Raw genomic sequence first — 23,788 nt, forward strand, 5'->3', positions numbered from 1 at the left:
ACTGTTTTTAACCTACGTTTTGGAAAAAACATGTAATGTAGAGACTGTAGTTTGCCCTGTAAGTAAAGAAATAACCTCTGGTTTTGTGTGCTTTCATGAGCATCTCATCACTGGGTGATGAACTCAGTAGTTGCTGCCAGAACAACTAGTTCATATAGAAATGGAAAGCATTCTATTTTTCTTTGGGGGGTTTTAGGAAATCACCATACATAGGCAGCAAAGGCCATTCCAGTGAGATATGAAAAGCCACCATAAAAGCCTATGGGAATGAGCTTGAGCCTTTTGTGTGTTCAGCTATCAGTTTGAAGTTGTGTCATTAATGCTTACTTTTGGAAGAATAAAGAGGTGGGGGTTAGTGGTTGGTTGGGTTTTTTTTATCCCCTCAACCAATTACAGCTTTAAAATTCTTTAAAAATTAAAATTGATATTTAAAAATTAAATTCCATTCTCAGAGCAGGAATGGTGAGAAACTTTTCTGATGAGCTTCTGTGTATAAGAAGGAGTCAATAAAATGAATGTGAAAATGAGTTTTACTGAGTAACTACTCAGTGATCATGTTCCTCACTGATGTCATACTTCAGTACTATGTCCTGAATATTAAAACAAAATACTTCAATTATTGTTTCATCAGGTACTTAGACTTTCTTTTAATGAAAACTGAACTAGAGATGAATAATCAGAATTGATTCTAATTTAATTTTATTATAATATGCATGGCCTTCTGTTTTGCATCTGCTGTCAGTTTTGTGGATTTTATTAGAATAGATATGTCAAGTCAGATACTAAGATCTATTTTTGATTGCATAAAAAGATTAAATGTTAGATGCTTATAGTAGAATGTGATGTTGGAGCAGGAAGTATCTGACTGTTAAAACGGTATCTCATGAATATTTTTAAACAGAACCTGCTTTTCTGGCATAGTTGCTGTACTTCTGATGGGAAGTTACAGTGAGACTTTATATAAATATAATTGTGAACACTTGAATATAACTGTGAATCATGAAAGTGAATATCAGGAACAATAATTGGAACATTGTGTATCTGGATGCATCTTTCACAATGGCAGGCTTACAACAGCAGAACTGTGTTAGGTTTCTTTCTTTAATGGAATTATTTTGCATTTCCTTTTCTCTCAATATTTTAATTTTGTGAGTTGATTCTGTTTTTCTTGGAGGACAGTCATCCCTGCAGCAGCCGCTGCTGCGAGTATCTGCTGCCATGCCTAATGGCAGGGTTATAATTCTGCTGTTAATATGGCAGTGGGACTACTGAATTAATTCTCAAATCTGTGGTCTTGTGATTGTATTTTTGCAGTAACCAGAGCTGCATGCTGATACCTTACCACTTTCATTTGTCACAGAAAAAAAAACCCCAAACAAACCGGGACGGGCTGATTGTAAATAGCATTTAGAAGCACAGGTCGGGATAGAGAAACTGTTACCGCTTTTGGTTTTTGGGCCAGGGAGAGAGGAAGTGGAGGCAGGGAAGGAGAGGGCTGAGGGAGCGAAAAGCTGTGGCAGAGCCAGGCTGAGGACACAGCGATGAGTGCTGGGAAGCATCCTGCGCTCCTGTGCTCGCACTCGTGTGCTGCCAGAAAAGGGTCTCACCCCCTCTAGTGGCTTGCGCTCCTCCTCGGTGCTGATAATGCCACAAACTGAAGCGAGCGCACATAGATACTCCACAGATACTCCTATCGCTTCGTGTTTCTGCTGTTTTTGCAGCCCGTAGCGCGTTGTGTGGGTGCTGTTTGTGCGCGATGGAGCCCGCCGTGCTGGCGGTGCGGTGGCGCGGGCCGGGCGCTCCCCGCAGGAGCGCGCTCCGGGCCGGGCACCCTCAGCATCCCTCCTCCTCCCCGCAACATCCTGATGAGCCTAGCTTCGCTTACGTGCGCTTCTGATCCTAGCACCTGCCTAGGAGAGGCTTCTCGTAGCTGCCTTAAACAGTGAACAAACAATGTTTGCTATTTCTTTGTCCTGGCTTTGTTGTGTACCTTACTTGCCTCCCACTTTTCAGCGTTCTTCTGAGGCTGACAAGATGAAGAGACTTAAGTGTGCTTCAGGTATCATCAAAAATAGTTTTATGGTTACCTGATCCAAGAAATGGCTTGCACTCAACAGTTTTTTGTTTGTCCATGAAGTTATCCGGCATCTCTGTGTGTATTGGTGCTTCAGCCTAGCAGTATCATCAATTACTAAAAATTGAACAATATTTCCTTTTGTTAGATGCTGACAGTGGCTGAACATTTTCCCACAGAATGTTTTTCCAGTGACTTATCACTTCATCACTTCATAGATATTTAAGGTGAATGAAGAAGAAACTCCTTTGAATTTTACCTTTTTTCTTCTAGTGTATTCGAAATATTTTTTTTTCTCAAACTGTTTTTGAGAATATTTTCTTTGACAAGCTATTGAACATTAAAGTTCTGGAAAGGAATTCTTGCCACTTGGCTGTGAGCTGGGATATACACAGCTTGGGTAATAGGAAAAGCCTGTCAGTTTTCATGTGGTTTGTAGTTTTGGATTTGGGTTTTGGCTTTCCATGAATCTGCACGGGGTAAAAATGGATAGATGGGGAAGGAAGGAGCAGCAATGCCAATGACAGAAAAGGCTAGTTGTTAGACCAGCCGCTGTGAGAAACAGGAGATTGAAAAAGTGTGTGTAGGGGGGTTTTTTATTTCTTTGGTTTTTGTTTTTTCTCTCCAGTGGTTTGAGGGGTCTTTTCCTGGGTTTTTTTGTTAAGTTGGTTTTGTTCTTGATTTTTTCTCCCCAGCATATGAAATCAGATATACAGTTACAAATTTAAAATGTTCTGTTTTCAGAATGGATAAAGTCTTTGCAGAAAGCTCTTTCTTTATAAAATGCCTTAGGCAATTTGTATGAGGATATAGAGCTCTTTGATTCTTTGGATTTGATAGTACTGCACCATCTATTGGTCTTTTTCAGTGAAATCAATTTATGCTTTGAGTTCAGTTCCTAAAAACACCATAAAAATTCACTGTGACACAGGTACTGGTAAAAATTCTGTCATGAAAAAGTAGCAAGAACAAATCCCATTTACAAGACTGTGTAGTATTTCAGGACAATTGACAGGCAGGCCTGCAAAAATCACCCATTTTTTCTTAGGCTGTTGTAGTTCCATGAATAAAGAAAATACTTTCTTAAAGGAAGTAGTGAATTTCTTATATTAAAAAAACACCTGATTAATTAAAGGCAATTTTAATTTTTAGAAATATTAGATAAATTAGTTGCTTCATGAGCAGAGATGAAGTTGAAAATTATAATTTTGAGAAGAGAATAAACTAAAAAAGAAGACAGAAAAGATGGGAAAATGAGTGGGTGTAAGAACTGCAACAAGACTGGATGCACATCAAAAGATACTCTAAACTAAGAATGGTAGTTTCTTAAGCAGGTAAGAAATACTGGGCATTGGGAAAATATTTAAACACACGGAAAATGAGCAAAAGCAGAAGGAGGGCAAATATGGACACGTGCAGTGAACTGAATTAGATAATTTTTGTTGCACTTCTACTCAGCTGTAAGAAGCAGGGGTGTACGACACAGGGCACTTCCCTGATCAGACAGCCTTGCCTTGGTGAGTATTCATTGCTTGATTAATGTCAACTTTGTGCAGTCCAAAATTATGAAGACAAAAAAAGAGCAAACCTACTCAAACCCTAATCAAATCAAAGAACATTGTTCTATTCTTGCACTTTTTAATAAAATATCTATGACGGGACCATATCCTGTATGATGAAAGGAAATAGTTTTCCTATTATTTCTGTAGCTTAAAGATATCCTTACTCAGTTTGTGCAGTATTTTAATCCATAGTACTACAGAATCAAGCTAAATTAACTCTGATAGTAGTTAAAGGCTAATTAACTATGATACTACTTAACTGGAAGCAAAGCCTTATTTTGCTGAGTGATCTGTTGAAGTTTAAAATAATTTGGCCCCGTATTGAGCTGCTAATAACATAGGCAGAAGCAAACCCTTAAGATCAGTAAATTTGCACCAACAAGAGAGCAGCATATTGATTTCTGAACACAACTCAGCTACCTGAAATCAAATGCTCTCCAGTGTGCTGTTCAACAGCCACATTGATATCAATCCCTTACGGTTTTTCTTCTGAGGCACACAGTGAGAAATGCATGTAAGTATATGTGTGGAAGAGCCTTGTGTTGCTGGAAGCAAAATGCATGTCTGCAACTAACAGGAGCAGGCTTGCTTATATGCCTGATTTTCTGCATAAAGACTTTGTTGGGGTTTTTTTGTTTGTTTGTGTTTTTGTTTTGTTTGTTTTTTCACTTAGAGCTTTCTTTAGATGCAGAATCACTTCAAGATTCAAGACACTGTGTGATTTTTAGAATTTAGGAGCAGGATGCTGTGTGCTTACCAGGCGTGAGATTAACATCTTTGAAAATTCACACTGCAGCAGATGACTGTTTCATCTCTCTGAGCATGTAACCCGTTGTGTGTTTCATAATGCTCTTCTCACTGAGAGGTCATTCAGGCAGTTGTTCTGAACTGTTCTTCTTCTGTGCTCTTCACCAAGTTGCCCCAAAGAAAGAAAGGAAGACAAATAGCATAATCTGAAGCTGTAGTAAAAACACTTCATGGCCACTTGCAGAAGAAGGAGAAAGAGATATGTAATTGGTACCAAATGTTGATGCTTCTACGATCACAGCTAGCAAAACCTGAGCGCTGGGGAACTGTCTGAAGGCAGAGACTGTAATGTGAAATTTAAATACTTTTCTGGACCAGTGAGTGAGTCACTGCAGGCAAGACTAATCATAAGCTTGGGGCAACCGTATTTTTGCTTAAATAAAATACCTCTTTTTTAATGTCTGCAACATGCAAGTCTCCAAGTATAAAAAACCATTATAGGAAATAGTTCCAGTAGCTGCTGTGAGAGAAGATAGGATTTTTTTCTGTGTGTCTGGGTCCTAGGAAGCCTATGCTTAGCTTGCAGCCATGTGAAAAGTAGTGTGTTACCACATCAAATCCATAGAAATCTTCAGGATAAAATTGCAATGTGGGTTTTATCAGGGAGAATCTGCATCCAGTTCTCGTGGCTTCTCAAAGGTGAGTGAACTCAGTGTTCCCAAATTGTCTGTGCTTCACAGACAAGTGCTTTAGGTAAATAATGACTGGTGTAGTTACACCGCCAGACTTTGGCAGTGCTTTTTCCAGTTTATAAATAACTTTGTCTAGAAATCAGATAGCAGCATGTGCAGGTGTGAGTCATTAGTGCAGGAGACACAATGATGTGTGGAAAAAGTATGGCTCACATCCAAACCAGCCCACACACTTCCATCAGCCCCTTGAAGTCTGCAGCACAGAATATAAATTTTTCAAGTGAGGATGCTGAAGCCCACCCAGACTTAAAACTCAAAGGTGCAGTAATATGGAATCCAGTGCTTCTCCCAGTACTTTGTTGATCAGTCATGCTCAAAAGGCAGTTTTGTAAGTCACTAATTTACTGAGTTAATTATCAAAATTTCAATAAAGATACACAAATGTGTGTCAAAGCTGCTTTCTGTAAATCATTGTTTTAGAACACATACTTGTAAATTCTAAGGTATTAAGAAAATATCCAAATTATTATTTGATTTTCTTTTTAAAATTTCATGAATTGAAACTGGAAACAGTGAGTGATATTGACCTCCTTGGTTGCAGAGTTAATGGAGGGTGTAATGAAGAAATCCACCAGTACCAAAATAGCACTTAGGATAAGGTGCTGGTTTTGGAGAGAACTCAAAGGAAAGAGAAAAGGAACTCTTAGTTCAAGAACATGCCTGATTTAGTTTTAACTGGTCTGGCAATTTTTATCCTTTTAAGGCTTAACTTGAGCTGAAAGGGGATACCTTGAGTCCTGATGCCAAGTGAGGGTTTCCAGCATAACAACTGAATTTTCAAACAGGATTCAAGTTATTTTTATAACTAATGTTTAAAGAGAGAAGTGAATCCTTTTTCGTATGAAAGCACATTTGCATCCTACAACTGGTATGTTTTCAATACAGCAGATTGAATCATTGTTTATCTTCATAAGTTGCACATTTTACTATTTGTTGGACAGTCTTTTTTGCCATATGTCTTCTTTTTCCTATTTTTGCAGGGAAGAGAAAATTGAAGCACAAGTTTGGATCACTTTAAAATTTTGATGTTAGGTCTTACCAAAAGGTACCATATATTTTTTGCTTACTGTCACTGGAATTACAGTTAACATTCAGAGTTCTGTGCAGAGATTAGAATCTCCTTTCCTTTTTCTCTTGGCATGTTCTTGTGCATGCAGTAAAATGTGATATTTGGACATCCTGGTCGATGTAGAATATCATTATAGAAAAAGCAGGGAATGTCAAACCATTCAGACTGTATTTAAAATTACCTGGTTACACAGAAATTCTGTTAATATTTATGCTCAGCTTCTTCTGACTGACATTGCCAGGAAAAGGTAAAACAATTTAACGTCAGCCTGCCTTCAGTGAAATTAGTACTGCCAGATCTGATTAAAAATGGCCTGAGGCTTCAACCACCTTTCCACATTTTTAAAGACAACAAAATTCTGTAAATTGCAGCCATGTAAATCCAAATAAAGATGTCAGAGGTATAACTGCAGGCTCACAGTGATGTAAATCAGAGTAGTATTTGTCTCAGCTACTTTCCTGATACTGTTTCTTGAAACTGCTCATAATGAAGGAGAGGTAATATATAATGGTTCAGCATACTTTTCTGTAAACACTTTTATTAAGAAAGCATTTCAGGATTTTTTCTGTACATTGTGACGGTCTTTCAAAATCTCATTTCATTTGAAACAAATAAAAATTAGCCTTTTTCTTCCTTCTTGTGGTTTTAGAAGTTATTCTACTGTCTTGGAATCAGGTTACTTTTCATTTGTCACCAATTCAGTAGCTGCCAACCTCAAACCACTAAGAATGACTGTCTAGATTTATAGGTAAGTTTCCTTCCAGCAAACTCTCCATCACTTTATATAGTAACTGTTCTAAAGATGTTATTACTATAGGATGCTTTTTTTCTTCCTCAGATATGGACTGAACATGAGGGTTTGAGCTGTTTTCTTAAAGGCAAAGGTTTGTAGGGTTTATTCCCTTAGTTCCTTATGTGAAACATTATCACAATGTGAAACATTATCACAATGTAATGGGTACAGATTACAATATATGTTAGAAATGCTTTTAATCAGGTCTGGAAATGCTATAATTGATAGCAATTCAGATTACCTAATTTGTATAATCAGATTCAAATAATAGCATGTGTCAAGTGTGTCTAGTTGTATAATCAATTCTGCTAGAATAAGATTCTGTGCTTTTGCAGAAACATTACATTCCTAAGGAAAAAAATTATGATACTTTGAAAATACACTACATTCCTTATTTCATTATTTTTCATCTTAAAAAGTGGAAAAAAAAGTAAGTTCTCTGTAGAACTCTGTGAGGAGTAGACAGGTGTCACCAGCATGAAGTGCCATGACAATATTAGCCACTAAATATACATAAATTTGAAACAGGCAAATGTAGAAGACCACTGGCAAATTTACCAGTGTTGAGTAGAAACTCTACAAAATAAAGTAGGGATATATGTAAAAAGTATGATGTGATTATGCTGGGTTGTGGTGCTTCTATGTATTATGGAAGAAAGGGTCAAGGTACAGATGCATCTTGGTTGGAAGAGAGATACAAAACGATGTGATGAAAGGAAGAATTGCCTATGCTATTTGTTGTCCTTTGTGGGATATTTCTACTCAGTTGAAGACTGCTTCTGTTTGAGGGTAAAGATTTTGTTGCCTAAGAAACACTAGAGATGCCTTGTTTGACAAACAGTAATGTAAGGGAATACAGTTGGTGTCTTGACTCCCTGGCTTTCTTTTAAGCTGTCACCAAGTTATGCATATCACTTAAGAAAAATTGCATTACATTTTTTTCTGGTGGAACAGAACCAACCCTTTCCATCCCCCTGGAACTTTAATGCTTGTGACAAGCTGGGTGAGCTAAACTTACTCACACCAGGCACAGTGTTACCTGGTTGGTTAATGTGCTAGATTCAGGCTTTTGTGTTCCAGTTGGAACTTCAGCTGGAAGGATTTTGCTGACATTGGCTACTTCAGTCAGGCAAAAATGCCCACCTTGCTGAAAGAGGAGCTCAGCATGGCAAAGGATCAGGCTTCTGCAGTAAGTTCTGCCAGGAAAATTCTCTCTTAAACAAAGTCTGATATGAAAAAAGGCTACTGTTCAAGTAATTTCCTCTTCAAATATCACGAAACACATCTTGAAGTATATGAGAGAAGAACCTGAATAAAAACTTACTAGTATCACTGGGATCTCAGTGCAAACTGTTATATACAAATTAGCTAAATTTTTTTTTTTTAAACTGCACACAGCATTCATGCAACCACAGGATAAGTTTCACTCATGACTACACGACATGTCCAGCTGTGGGCTTCCCAGTACAAGTATGTCCATGAATGTACTGGATAAAGTCCAATATAACAAGGTACAACAAGAGGATTAAGGAACTGAAGCACCTCCCCTGTGAGGAAAGGCTTAGGGAGCTGGGAGTGTTTAGCAGAGAAGAGAATGTTCATGGTGGGGGGGGTCGGGTCTCATCACTGTGTATAAATAGGGGATGGTAGGATACAAATGGCATAGCCAGGCTCTTTTCAGTGGTGCCAAGTGACAGGACAAGAGGCAATGAACATATGCTTAAACACAGAAAACTCTGGAAGTCAGGATACTTTTTTTTTTTATTATGAGAGAGACATACATGTTGCTCAGAGAGGTTGTGAAATCATCATCCTTGGAAATATTTTAAAGATGTCTAGACAAAGTCCTAAGCAAAAAGCTTTAGGTGGCCCTGCTTGAGTGCCGAGTGTTGGACCAACCAGGGGACTTCCAAAGGCCCCATCCAGCCTCAGCCAGTTTGTCATTCTGTATATATCTGCACTGTGGCTCCAAGGAGAATATTTTAAGTCATATAAAAAGTGAAAGAAGGCATCTTCATTCAGTTATGGATAAGTCACGAATTAGTAGAAGTAGTTTTCAGTTTGAGTACTTTAATACTTGTGGTCTGCAGCAGGAAGTAAGTGAATAAATCTATTTCTCATCATGAACAAGAATTGGGAGTTGGTAATTGAGTTGTAAGTAGAACTGTGACTTGAAGATGACATTCTCATTGTATGGAAGCATATGGAATTGATCTCTTGGTTTCAATGTCATTCAATTAGCATGGTCAATAATTATATATATTGTCTGTCAGATGGCAGACGAGTGCAACTTGAAATGGTAAGATCAAAGTCTGCAATTGTGTTGTAGGAAAGATAGCTTTGAGGTCATACTTACCAGTTCTCCTATGCCAGTTTAAAATTCTGATCTGCAATTCCCATTTTTAGCATTAGTAGTATCAGTCTTCACAGCTCTCACTTTGCCAATACCAAGATCTTCCCATCTCATGCAGTGACATTTATTAAGCTGGTTCCACTGATTCAAGCATAATGGGAGCCAGGAGTCTTTCCAAAATTTTGACAAAATCTTTCTTTTTGACCTTTTTCCTCCCTTCAGAAATCATTTAATTTCTCTTTGGCTCAGTTTTGCTGTCTCTAGAGAAAAATTACTACTTGATATCGCTGCTGTAAAACTTTGCTGATGGTCTGTCTGCCAAAGTGCTTTGAGACACTGAGATTTAGGCACTGCAGAGCTGCCTGCCTTACATAACAGCTGCAGGCTCCTGTGCCTGGGGGCTGGCCTCTAGTGATTTCTCTTCAAACAGGGCAGAGCAGCCAGGCAGTAACAGCCCCTCTTGGAAAGCATTACACAGGTGAAATGACCTCTGTGAATTATCTCTGCTTGTTTTTTTGGGTTTTTTTAAGGTGATGATATAATTTAGATGTTTCAAATATAACTGATGTTCATCCTCTGAAGGAGAGGAACTTTATTTGTGGGTGGGAGTTGTGGCTTTGAGGATTCATGGCCTTTTGTGATCACTTGTTATCACTGTTATTTCAGATGAACTAATAAAAGCTGCTTAGCACTTCAAAGCCCTGCCAATGTCCAATGAGTAGAAACTCTAGAGTTCATAAGGACATTTATAACTATTGGGTTGATTTAATGGCCTTCTGTCTGCAGGTGGTCCCACAGACATAGCCAATACCTCCGCATCCAGACCTGAGTCCTCAGTCGCCCTTGCAGTGAGGAGTCTCTGTGGCTGTCAGTATGTTTATGACATAGAAACATGTTGGTTCACTGGTTTAATCAAACTGCTGTAAGTTTGCAGCCCTCCTTCAGGCTGCCTGCAAGCTGAGGCTTCCTTGCTTTATAGCTCCATGTGCATTTGCTGAAGCCCTGGAGCTAAGTGCTGATGCCAGGCATTGGCCTTACAGGTGCTTACACTGCCATGGTGATGCTCCTTTTCTGCTACCTCTGCTCTTTTTCAGTTTATACACTTCTGATTCTAATAGAACCACTGGTATTCCTTGTGTAACTTTTTTCCTTGTCTTGTCCTCATTTTCCCCTCTGGAAATCCTGGCTTAATATCATATGTTGAATAACTGAGTGGCAGTTTGATGTGGTTGCTGGGATGGGGCTTATTAGTGGGCATCACTGATTCAGGTTTGTGTAAAATATAGAGACATTTCCAGAGAAAATAGCTGGATTTTGCATGTAGGAGATCTCAGATGATTGGGTCCTAGAATAGCAGCCGTTTAACGTATATTTATTTTTGGCCTTTAGCAGAAATGTTTTCATATTTCAGATTCATTTGGAGCAACACCATTTAAAATGAGGTGCTGTAAGGAAATTTACAGTACAGTTATTCTCCTTTTCAGTTTATACCGGGTGCTAAATTTAATGCAATGTTAAAATGTTTATGTCTTACCAAATATTGTTAAAAATTGGTTTAATAGCAACTTCCAATGATTTTGGTTTTTTGGACAGTATAATTCAGCATGGCTTGTTCAGATTTTTTTTGAGGCTCACACCCTGGTAGTGATGGGAATAATGGATAATATTTAGCTGTAAAGTGACCAGGTCCAGAAATATTCAAATACCTGCCAGAAAAAATTAAGATGAGATGTAGATGTGTTCTGACTGTACAAACAGTTTTGCAGGTGTATTATTTTAAATCAAGTTCAATGTGTTCATTTGTTTTCCCAGTTTAAAGACCTTGGGTGCATAGCAGAAAGAGAGAAGATGAGATTGTATTGAACGACTAGAGGGGAGTGATGGGGCCTGCAGAAAAGTCAGAGTTGAGCACATTTGGCTGCACTCCCACCCTTTCCTGCCCCTTGGTCCTGCATGCAACAGTCTCCCAGTGCCACGGCTTGTGAGGACAGTGACCTACATAGGAGTCAGGTTTGTAAACTGTAATAAGTCTGCTTCTACCAGAGACATGTTTTGTAATCTGTCTGGTGACGCAGTTATCTAGTTTGAATGCGTGCCAGTAATTCTGTGAGGCAGGCAAGTACAGAGTGCTGAAGGATTGCTCCCGTGGTCCTTTTCAGGCTGTTTACAGACACCAAAAGCTTCCAGAGTCAGATAGCGAGCTTTACAGGGCAGAGATGCTGCTGTATGTTTGCAAGCATTAGCACATTTTTATGGCACTGTATTAATAACCACATGTAAATACAAACTTTTTTTTTAAAAAAAAGGCCAGTAGAAGATTGACCCAGGAGCCTCTGCAGGTTCAGTGATACAAGCAGTGATGTGCCCTATTTGGGCACCTACAATTCATGGAGTGTTTTTACCAACCAATAGTTCTTTCCATGCTTAGGGTGGAAAAATAATTTTGGTAAACATTTCTTAGAATTGTGAACTTAGATGATAATTAGATTTTATCAGATGTGTGGCTAGCCAGACCCTGCACAGCAGGCAGGAGGTAATGGAATTTGGATGAGCGCTTGTGTTTAACCATTTTGCAATTGGATTTGGTTTATTGCTTTCAGAATTCAGTAGAATATTTCATTCTCTGAACCTATTTTGAACACATTAGGAAATGTTTTAAAGGGCAGCTAGCTTCCCTGATTTGGTTTCATGGCCACAAAACATTTATCACTTTGAACTATAGCAAAACCATTTCCTTTGAAAGGACTTCTCTTTCTAGGAAGGCTGTCCTAGCTCCTTTCCCCACAGGCTCACCACGCGAGCTGTGCAAAGAGAAGCGGCTCTTGTGGCCGCTAAAGAAAACAGCTGAACCAGACAGGCATTTGCTGAGAGCTGAGCCTGGACTTTGTGCCAGGGGGAGTACACAAGCACTACTGAGGAGCTGCTTTCTTCTGTCAGACACCAGAAGTGTTGTGTTTTCCTTGCAGGGGCAGGGGGTGTTTGGAGCATGCCAGCAGCCGTGAGTTAGACTGTGGTGGATAGTTATGGCAGCCTGTGCTCTCGGACAGGCTCCGTGAGGGCAAAGCCGTGTGTGGGGGAAGCAGGGTAAATGTCACTGCGTTTGCTGAGGCTGAAGTCAGGGCTGCTTTCCAGCCAGCAAGCGTGAAACTCACATTTTACCTCTGCAGTGTGCTGCCATTGCAGCACTGGCTGTTTTTCACCATTAGCTAATAACTTCCTGCATTGCAGGTCTGCACGCGTGCAACTTCGTCGCTTTTATGCCTTCCTCTCAGAAGAGAAGATTTCAGAGCTTGCTTCCTGTGAGGCACCCAATTCTAGAAAACAGCCTTTTGCAGCTGGAACCAGCAGAGGTTTTTCTTACCCAGCAAAGGAAGATTGCAGATTCCATAAGGACCCTCATCCCCAGGCTGTGCAGTGAAGGGAAAAGTGATATCTCTTGATGACACACATTGTCAGAAAGAGCTTGGCCAGAGGTCTCTGTCCTGTTTCTGATGACAAAAAGATTTGTAACCTGTGTGAAGTTATTGTGAAATCCAAACCCAGGTGATGAGAAGAAACCCTAATTTTTAGCAGTTGAGAGGAACACTAAGAAACATTTTCATAGATGATGTCTCATTATCTATGAAAAGCTATGTGAAAGGAAAATGAGTGTCACATCTCAAGACATTGTGCTGCTGTAGTGTAGGTGTCCAGATGCTGATGTGCCCTGACAACTGTGCAACCAGGTGTGGAACTTCTGGCCTGTAAAATTGTGGTTATGAAGAGGAAACATATGGAAGACTGCCCTTTAAAATTCTGGAAGAGCACTGGTGTGTTTCTAAACTGATGCCATAAAATAGAAGTATCCACTAAAAAGCACAGTTTGTAGCTTACTTGTCTGAGTAGTTAATATTGCAGAATATCAACTTTATATAAGACTATCTGTTTTATACTTCCAAATATCAAGCTTCTGCTTTAGTTATTTTTGTAGATTTGAAGGTCTAACTTTGGGGATACAAGTCTGGAGGTGTGTGGAGTTACTAAAGCAATGGAAATATATCCTGTGGGAAGCCAAAAGTAACTATGTCAGGGCAGACATTTAATCTTACTGGTGTAGTTTTGAAGTAAAGATATGTAATCTTCAAGATCTAGATGAAAATGTAAGTAGTTACATAACTGAATTCTAAAACTTCTTGTAATTATACCGTTTCCTTTATGTTGTGTTTTAATACTCCTAACATACAAGAATGAAATAACAGAATTTAAAAAAGAAAAAAGTGAGATATTGAAAGTGCCCATTACTACTGCATCTTTTCATAGGTTTCCTGTGCTGATAAAATATTGAATTTGTGAGGTGGGTGTAGCTGCTACCCAAGGATACTTATTGGAAGGTTAATTTAAAGAAACTGAGCCAGGTCACCTGGACCCTGAATGTTCAAGTAATTCACATTACAAACTTGTTAATCTGAAGTTACTGTATCTGAATGCTTCATAGTTGTCATGAAAACAATCCAACAAAAACTAGGCTCTTTCAACATCTCACATTCATTAGGTTGTTACTCAGCCTAAACACCATTTTTATAAAATGTACTATTACACCCTTACTGATGTGTTTGTCAATATGTCACACAGTACTGATGAATCATTGCAACTAATCCTATTAGCCAAAATAATTTAATAAGGCACATCTGTTAAAGCTGGTTTTGATTTTTTTTTAATTCTGCCTATTTCCTTTCTTAGAAAATTGATTTAGTAAATCTGCAGAATCTTATCCTTTAATTAATTCCAAATAGATGTGGAAGGAAATTCTGTTTCAGATCTATTCCATTTTGCTTCAAAACTAATTTTTATATAGTTTAACAAAGGGAAAATACCTTATGTATGTCAGAAGGGTATATTGCAGGGTATATTGTGTTTTTCCATGAGTTTAACACTGTGCACATTGCATACTCAACCTTTGGGCCAGTTTTCACCTTGGAGCACCAGTAAATTAGTAATCTGTCACTTAAAAGGAGGGGGGAAAAGATGTGTCTATCCCATGGTGTTATTTGCCATTTCCTCAACTTTTTTTATTCTCTTTGGGGGGAAAATCCCTGAACTGTGAATCTGGCATAAAAATAGCAGCTCCTTACAGTCTGTGGCTCAGACAGATAAGAGTTGAATATTAAATTATTCCATATTTGTATGGAATGTCCACAGTGGTAGCATAAACATGTAAGAGGTGCTTGTAAAATAGTCTTAATACTGCAGATTTAAATCTGTAATCTGAAATGATAATGCAGTAACTGCTTTCCATCCCACTGAACAACTTTGGTCAAAAAAGTCTAATTTAGAAGTCAGCTACCATTAGAAACATCTTCATTGTTTGTGTACTGGGTGCTGCATTACAATTTGCATTACACTTTGACCATTCAGAGTACAAAAGAGGAACAGTAGGCTTTTGTTCTGTCAGTCTTATGTAAACAGGAATAAATGAACCACAGGGTGTTTCCTCTCTACCTGGCAGGTTTTTTCTTAGTTTCTTTCCTCATAATTGTTGACATTCATTTATTCTACTGGTTTTCTTAAACAACTTGGTGCCTTTCTTAGTTGCGCTATGCCTTACACAATTAGTCTGAGTGGTGAAAAGAGTGATTGATGTCAGTGGCTCTTAACATTTCATAAAACAGTGTTTTATATGTGCTAATTTCTGTATAGAGCCAGTGCCTGGGAGGTTGGGTTCCAGAGACCAGTGGTTGTCAATATTGCAAGGTTTTATTTTCTTCTCACGAAAATGACATTTTTGCTAGCTGGTTTTGTGATGCCTGAAGGTTCATAAGCTTCTCTCAAGCTTTCCACTGTCACAGGGCCACATTAATTTTGGGAACAGAGATTCCAGTGTGCAGACAATAAATACTAGTATTTACCTATGAAGTAAAAATGTATCCAGTCTCATTATGATATTCAAAATTTCGCTAAAGGTCAGATTTTTCTTAAGGTAACTTTTTCTGCTCTGATCTCGTACATGGCTGTGGTTTTTAGTACAATTACAAGAAAATATAGATAGGGGTTTTTTTGTTTCATTTGGAAATAAAAACTAAACTGAAATATGCAAAACTCTCTCAGAGAAACTCTGACCATTAAAAAAATTAATCCTTCTTACCAGTTTTTTACCCTTGTACTATATTTTTCATTTTATGTACTCTGTCCTGTAGATCTGGTGTGATAGTTGGCTACTTCAGTATTACTGCCTCTTTGAAAAGATAAGTGTTTGTAGAGTCTAAAGTGCCATTTTCCTTTGGAGACAATCATGATGGGAAGAGGATGAAAGTAGGGTGTTTCTAAATTAGCAGTATAGATGTGCACCCTTAAAGTCTGCAGTTACTGTGACAGAGTGCCAGGTGTAAAGGTACAAGACTCAGAGGATCTGAGGATCCTTTCCAGAAGCTCAACATTACTCAAACACAGACTAAGCAGGTATGGAACCACTGGAGTGTTCAAGGCAGAAAAAGTCCAACAGCAGTTGCTGCTGTTTCTGTTCTTCTGGGTTCTTTCCTCCGATAATTTCAATAGCCCACATCTCTGGGTTAGCAGTATTTTTCTAATTAAATAGAATTTCAAAGACAAATGCCACTCTCTTAATGCCAAAATTTGTCACAGAGAGGATTTCTTACAATAGACAGACAGACCAAAGAGAAGAAAGGTTAGCTGCTGCAGCATTCTTTTGGCTCTGTAAACAGCAGAGTGCCTCAATTCCCACAGGCTTCGCAGATGTTAAGGCTATTCAGCAGCTGTAAAATTTACTTAAAATCTCAGACCTAAGCCTGGGATCCACTCAGGAGTGGCAGTATGTTACAGACTTGTTACCAGTGTGTGGCTAAGAAATGATGGGTTTAGACTTTGATGTACTGTCATCCTTGTGAAGCGCTAGTCCCATAGATATTCAACTGTTTGACTGGTCTAGTTTATGGACTTCACACAGCCAACCTAAAATCATCTTGGGCACCTCAAACTATGTTCCCAATCCCTCCTTTTCAGTATTTTTAAATATATACATTCAGGCTCAATTTTTCAAGCATGTTCTTTAAACTTTTTTTTTTAACCTTCTTTGAGAAGACAATTAGTTTTCTGACTAATAGTGTAGGATCAATGTGCTGTGTTCCATGGTGCTGGTATTCTCCAAAATCCATATACTCTAGATGTAGAATTCCTCATCAGGAATGTGACTTGAGCTTGCTTCTTGAGCACAGAACAAAAAAGCAATCCAGAGAAATAATAAATAATTTCTAGGGAAGCTGTAATGTCTACAGTAATTTAAAGTGGTCTTCAGAAGACATTTTCTAGAGTTGAGAATCCACAGATGCCCAGAGAAATTATGAAGGACCTGGATTTCTGGGACCTGTGAACTTAATTGTATTTGTTCTTTCCTAGACATTTGATCTCTTTCCATGCATCGGATGTGCCTTGCCCATAATAATTTTGTTTTGTGTTTAGTGCTCTGCTGAAGAGTGAGCTGAGACCTTCCTGTGATGCCTCCCCTAAGTTTAAGTCTCTTTCCTGGTAAGAAATTGCCATAAACAATTGCAGTTGTTTTTAATGACTGCAGGTTTCTTTCCATACTAGGTGATGCAGATGTACCTCCCCTTCTGTGGGATTGCCATATCCAATGCCCAGCTATTTGCAGCCTCAAGGAAAGAATATGACAGAAGCAGGGTAAGTGCAAAATGTGTAGTGGACCAACATCAAACTTTTGTCTTTTGTTCCTGCAGGTTCCAGCTATGCATATGTGTTTGCTAAGCAGACAGTTTTATTTTAAAGATTGTATTTTCAAAAGTTCCCTGCCTTGATTGAGGCAGCAGGCAGAGAGTGTGGGAGGGAAATACACTTGTAGCAGTGGCTGTTGTTTCCTGATGTCAGTTCCACGTTTTCTGGTGCTGAAACAATTGCATCTGTGGCACAGACAGCGCAGGAGAAAGTGTTACTTAGGCAGAGATCCAAGCTCTCATAAAATTCTACTAATCTCAAGCCTTTTCAATCCTGAATTTTAAATATTCAGTTCATGTGTAAATAATGTGGATATATCTTTATAAAATTAAGCAAGGGAAAAAACCCTCTATGTGAAGGGTTTTGACAGCATGTCTCTATAGAAAACACACTCATGATTGTTGCTGCCATACACGCACTGGGACAGGAGGCTCTGAAGTGAAAATAATGCTGAGCTCCCCTGTCATTCCCTTGTCAGACAGGTCTTTTATTTTTTGAAGAAACAAATTGGTAATTTTGAGGGGTTTTTAATAATGGTTGGCTTCTTTTTTATTATCATTTCTGCAATGACAGGAAATCATATTTTTGTTAGCTTAGATCACAGGTCCAAAACTTGAGTAGCAATACCTCTGGTAGTGTTGAACCTACTCTTTCTTCGCAAGGTAGGGGTAACTACAATAGTCTGGATCTGTATATTGGGCTATGACATTTTTATATTCATGACTTTGGTGCTTTAATTTATGAAAACTAATGCTTTTCACTACTTTGAAAAATAACAATGGCCCTTTCTAATGACTTTATATTTAAGGGTCATGAGGTGTTGAGTTTCTTGTGGGTCTTGGGCTGAGCTTGTCTTCTGTCCAGGTCTGACAACAGACTATTATATTTGGGGAAGAAATTTGGAGGAGACTTGTGGGGAAAAAAGAAGATTGTCTGCCAAAGTTTTTTTTGGTGTTTTTTTTTTGTTGGTTGTTTGGGATGTTTGGGGTTTTGTGGCTTTTTTTTGATGTTCAAATAAAATAATTGTTTGACTACAAAGACCTAAATTTTGCTACAGGTTTCCACACTGCAGGGAACAATACAGACTTTTGAGGAGCCAGCATTTAATCTTCTGAGGGAGATAATCAGCAGAAAAGTGTTAGGGGCATTCCCATTCTTCATTGAAAAATGGTAAATTATGGTAAATTGGGTTAGAGATTCTTCATTTCCTGTTGCTGCTTCAGCCATGCAAGGTGTAACAAATATTGCTGTTGGACAGCAATGTGGTGGCCTGTACATGATTATATTTCTGACCTATTGGTGGTGTTTAACTTTGCCTGGTCCATGGCTGAAGTTAGTTGGGAAGTACCAAGTGGTGCACAAGCCTGTACTGTGCCTTCCCTATGAAGCCAGACCTTAATGGTGGCAGCTTCCAGCAACTATAGCCAACATTTTGCTGATAACCACTATGTTAGAAGAGCTAAGACCACTCCAGTTTATATGGTTACCTTTACTGATGTTCTTTAGTGTCAGTGGTCTATATGAGAATAAAGAAAACAGCAAGCTTCTTTGGGCCCATGGTAAGAAAGAACATGGTCTATCTTTTTTTAAATTGATGAAATGAGAGGGGAAAGCCTTACTTTTAAAGCACTGACACTAAAGAACATGGGTAATAAGAGAATAAACGTGGGTAATAAGAGTATAAAATGGAGTTTAAATGTCCTAGAAAATTCAATATATAAAATCAAGCAACTCAATCCATATTGCATTGCATTACAGCTATTTCTTCATTTTTGGAACAAAGTGAAACAGTTTGAAAGGTTCCCATTGTTTGCTAAGAGTTGGATTGTGCCCAGCTGTGAGCTAAGGAATACTTCTTTCATTCTTCAGATACTCCCACTTCAATTTTATTGCCATAATGATTAAGAACTTTATTTGAATGAAGATTTCAATGGATCACTGCTATAAAATCCATCCATATTGGGATATGATGCCTCCTTTGAAATGCTCCATGTATTTGTTAATTCAACAACCAATACAAGAGTTTTCTGTCCTTGTATACAGGCTTTACTGGAAGTAGTGAATGACCTCTTTGAGGAACAGACTGACTTAGAGAAAATTGTCAAGAAAATTATGCATCGGGCCCAGACTCTGCTGAAGTGTGAGCGGTGCTCAGTATTACTTCTGGAAGATATTGAATCACCAGTAAGTATAGTTGCATATCACATCTAAGTACAGGACAGCTGGTATTTTTCAGTGTGTTCTTCCTAAATGTAAGTTAGGTACATATTGAAACTTTACCAACACCCCTGTTGTGTCTCTTTCCCAGTTATATTGTGATAGCAGTAAGCTTTCACACTGAGCAGGTGAAATGAAAATCCAACTTTCAGAATTACTGAAGTGTTTCTGGGTTTTTGCAATTACTGTGTCTGCTTGACCAATGAATAATTATTTCATTGCAGAGCTCTGTTGAACAGATGGATGTAAACTGTATGAAAGTATTTGACAGTTTTGACAAGGCTTTCACTGGGACTTTGCAGTACTGATATTCATAGGGTATGAGAGCCTTTTTAAAAATGTTTAAAGATTTTATGAGTATTGTTATTAGCAATAAATTGTCTGCCTTTATATTGATAGTTCCCTCTGGTGTTTTCAGGCTGTTAAATATAAACTACCCTGCTTTCTACTGATTTGAGAAGTAGTTGAAAGATAAAACATTGTTTGTAATATCTTTTTTTTCCATTCAGTTACTATTTTTGTACTCACTGATTCTGAAGTTAATTATTTGTTGCTGGGCTGTGACAAGTCAGAGACAGAATCGTAAATTTGTTTGTACGGCAGAAAAAAAATCCCCATTCTTTTCCTTGGAGGAAAGATACAATTCACATTTCATTTCAGTTAATAAAAATTAAGAACTTTCAATGGAGTATGCCCTAAATTATACCAGCTTTCCTAAAAGCAAGATCAAGGTTTTTATTTCACTTATGTTCTCTATTATAGAATTTTAATGTTTCTAGTTCATTTTCTCTTTCTAGATTCCCCTAGCCACTTCCCCTCCCCAAATTTATAATTACAAGGTGCAGTTCTACTACATTCTTATGAAATTGTAAGTGTGTTTACAAGTATAATATGAGTTTTATTTTTTGCAGAAATATCCATTTTGTTAGGAAGCTGTGGGTGGCAGTTCATTTTTCTGCCCTTGGTGCTACTTCTGCCTTTGAGCTTGGAGAGGCTTTTAACAAACCACAAGCCATGAATTCTTATTCTTCTAGACAAAGTTATGAAATGTGGACAAAAAGCTTAAGCTTTTTCTAAGTGGTCATGAGTCTTAGGTTAATTTGGAGTAAGAGAATAGCATCTTGCCACCCACTTGGTAATTTTTACAAGTGGCAAAACAGTTATTTTCCTGACTTTCTCCTGTTTTGGAGGGTCCACATATATATCAAAATAGATGTCCTTAGAGTAACTCAATGTCTAACCATGTCTAAAATATTGTCATTTGTACATGGTGCAGAAAGCTTTTACAATTCAGAACCAAAGTGAAGATGGGGACACATCCAAACACATGGCCTCTGTTCAGTGTCACTTTTAGCCACTCCTAAGATGTTTCACTTATGTACTCCTGACACATGTTCAAGTGTGATTGGTTGCAGATAGTAATGCAAAGCAGCCTTTCTGTTTTTCTGTATTAAAAAAGTGAAGTTTGAGTAAAGCTCCATAATTCATGTCCCAAAAGCCTTCAAAGGGAAGTGTATACACTTGTGGAAAATAGTTTTCTGAAGGAAACTAAAGACATCATTTGATTTGATATTGAGTTTTAGGGAACTGTGCACAGTGTGTATTTTAAACATGAATTCTCCATTGAGATAATACAGATTTGTATTTTTATCCTAAGACTACTGGATAAAAATACAGTTTAAACAGAGCAACCTTACATTACTGTTTTCTTAGATATTTATTCATTTTAATAACAATCTTAAGTTACTTCTTTTGTGACAGGTGGTGAAATTTACAAAATCCTTTGAATTGTTATCTCCAAAATGCAGTGCTGATACTGACAACAGGTTAGTGCTCATGTCTTTTGTGGTTATGGATAACTTCATTCTTCACATAGTTTTAAAGTTTGCTTGGTCAAGGTTTTATTTTCTTACGGAACTTTGTGTAGATTTGATTGAAGAGTGTGAGCCTAAGTTTTTCACTCAGACAAGATTCCTGTTTGCTTTAAGTGGAGACTTGCTTGAATAAATATACATGCCTAGATTTTCTTATATATGTATGGTTGTGTGTGTATATATGCAGTAATACTGTATCAGGGTCTCAGGTAAGAAACCAGGGGAAAATGGACTTTTTTGTGGTTGAACTCATTGATAACATTCAGATGTTGTTTTGCATGATTAATATTGAAGTAAAAATTACAAAATTACTTTTGATTGTCGATCTCTTACAAAACTCCTCTGTACAGTTGTGTTGAGAGGTTTCCAGTAAAATTTTATTTCTGCTCTTGTCAAGTTGGAAAGCCTAGAAACTGCAGAGCATATGTATTTCCTAGAAACTGTGTTCCTGTGTTCCTGTGACTAAATCTTGTTTGGGAGCCCAGTCAAAATGGAAGTATATGTTTTGCTTAGTAGGATCTGTAAACATTTATAAAGGGCCAATTTTAAGTAGTAAAAGAGAGCTTTTTGTTCTTGTGGGGTTGCTATATCATTCCCTGCAAGGCTACACCACTGGTAGCAGTTCACATAAAATGTCCTATATACCAAATGAGGGGATGAGTATTCAGGGCTATTGTGAGAACATTTCTTCATCTTTCAGGGCTCAGTGTTTATCACACAGGTTTTATGCAGATTAATTCATACTGGTTCTGAGGAAGAATTTTCCACATCAAATGGCTGTCATGGTGATAAACCATTTCATGGATTGATTTCACAGCATTAGAAAAATGGGTAGTGTTAGAAAATTTCTAAGATGTGCAAGCTGACAGCAGAGTCCAGGGCCACACAGAAATATGGGTATAAGATGTCTCCCTTCCATGTCCTGGTATGGGAATGGTGAAGCAAATGGAAAACAAGCAATAAAAAATAGGAATATTTAAATATGAATAAATAATCTGTTGATTCATCTAGGAATCACAAGTTACTGTTTTTGACAAAGAGTTTCAGAGTAGCAGTTGGTCTTTCCTAGGGGGTGAAAATACATTTCTTTTATTCAGGGACAGGAGTATGAATCAAGGAATGTTGTTGTTATTCCTGTTTTTCTCAAACTTGATCTGTAGCCAGATTAGTCAAAACAATGTAGAGTGGTGTCAAGATAACCAAGCTGGCTCATTTCTTGTTACCATAGTTATATTAGCATGTTGCCACAAAGCAGTTTGTAGTAGTCTGCTCTGCATGTAGTCAAGTCAAGATTATTTTAACTTTAGTCCAAGACATGAATAAACACATGCAACCTGGTAGCTGGTCTTTATAAGATTCATAAAGATATATTTCTGTCTATTTTAACATAAAGATGCATTGCTTTTTCTTTGATGATTTTTTCCTGTGGAGAGTGAAGTTGCATTTACAAAGACCAAGGTTAGACTGGCAGATATGATGTCACATTTGGATCTTGCTCAGGCACAGCTTGAGTTATTGGCACTATTGTGGAAAAATAAAGGTTATTTAGGATACAGAACAATGCCGCGAGCCCTTGACATTTGAGCATTTTTCTAGTGAGTTTTGCCCTTTTCATTCTACATTCTGCAGCTGTAAGTGATGTAAAGTCATGAGACATTTCATGTGGGGGAAAAAATGGTAAGAGGAGTTCATCATTACAGCAGTTAAGAAAAATATTATTTCTTTGAAATTTTAGTTGAAATCCAAAGAAATTTTAGGCTGAGAACAGTTCTCATTATAAGTTTTTTTCTCAATGAGAAAGAAGGTCTTAAGACATTATATCATGCCCTAATATACTTTCTCACACAGTTTTAGAAGCTGGCTTTTCTTTTGCCCTCCTTATATATGTGTGATAGCAGCTCACCTGTTAAATCCCTAAATATCATAATAAATACTCATATCTATTTTCTTTAGTGTTGTTTGTAAAAAAATACCTTGCAAGGCCACACTTGTGTTTATCTGTTCAATTTGTGATTTTTCATCACAAGCCATGCTTAAGTTTGGAGAGAATGGAGAGAATGGAGAGAACATAATAGAACCCACTTTTAAAACTTCTTCATGAATTTTTATCTTGTTTCCTTTACTTGAATTAATTTGCTGCTTAAAGTGCTTGACACCCATAACAGAGTCCTGATTTATGTGTCTTATATGATAATGATACTACCAATCAGATAAGTTACAAACTGATAACTATGTATTTGAAATTAGATCCTTACCCTTAAAGATTTTTATTCTTCCAAAGTATTTAAAATAAATTAAATTATGAATTAAATTTTAATTTATAAATGTGATTTCTTTACTTAGCTCATTATATTTATATATAGGTCTCTGTCAAAGTATACATGTGACATGTATTATCATCACTCAAAATTTTTATCCCAAATGAAAGTTGATTTCTTTAGATTTCTGTAAATCCTTATTATTTTTATTTATAGTCTTTTAAGCATATTAAGTTTTCTTTCAGATGAGACTTAGAACATGATCCACTGTTGGTTCATAGGTAAAATTTATCAAATATTTTATTTACTTGAGATACTAATACTGTTTTCAATAGAAAGAGTTATGTAAAGGAGATAATTTTTGAAG

The 23,788-nt window shown here is 37.6% G+C and overlaps 1 protein-coding gene across 3 annotated transcripts in view; it reads left to right on the forward strand.

Moving 5' to 3' along the window:
- Window positions 1-23,788, forward strand: part of PDE11A (phosphodiesterase 11A) — a 105,560-nt gene that overhangs the window by 21,895 nt on the left and 59,877 nt on the right. For all 3 annotated transcript variants that reach the window (XM_086898023.1, XM_086898025.1, XM_086898022.1), the window contains exons 3-5: window positions 16,932-17,021; window positions 19,116-19,256; window positions 21,051-21,115. In XM_086898023.1, the coding sequence (XP_086754149.1) occupies window positions 16,932-17,021; window positions 19,116-19,256; window positions 21,051-21,115 (296 nt within the window). The remainder of the gene's footprint in view (window positions 1-16,931; window positions 17,022-19,115; window positions 19,257-21,050; window positions 21,116-23,788) is intronic.

Source organism: Cyanistes caeruleus, chromosome 7, assembly GCF_971803275.1.
Source record: "Cyanistes caeruleus chromosome 7, bCyaCae1.hap1.1, whole genome shotgun sequence".
In the NCBI taxonomy this organism is placed as follows: Eukaryota; Metazoa; Chordata; class Aves; order Passeriformes; family Paridae; genus Cyanistes; species Cyanistes caeruleus.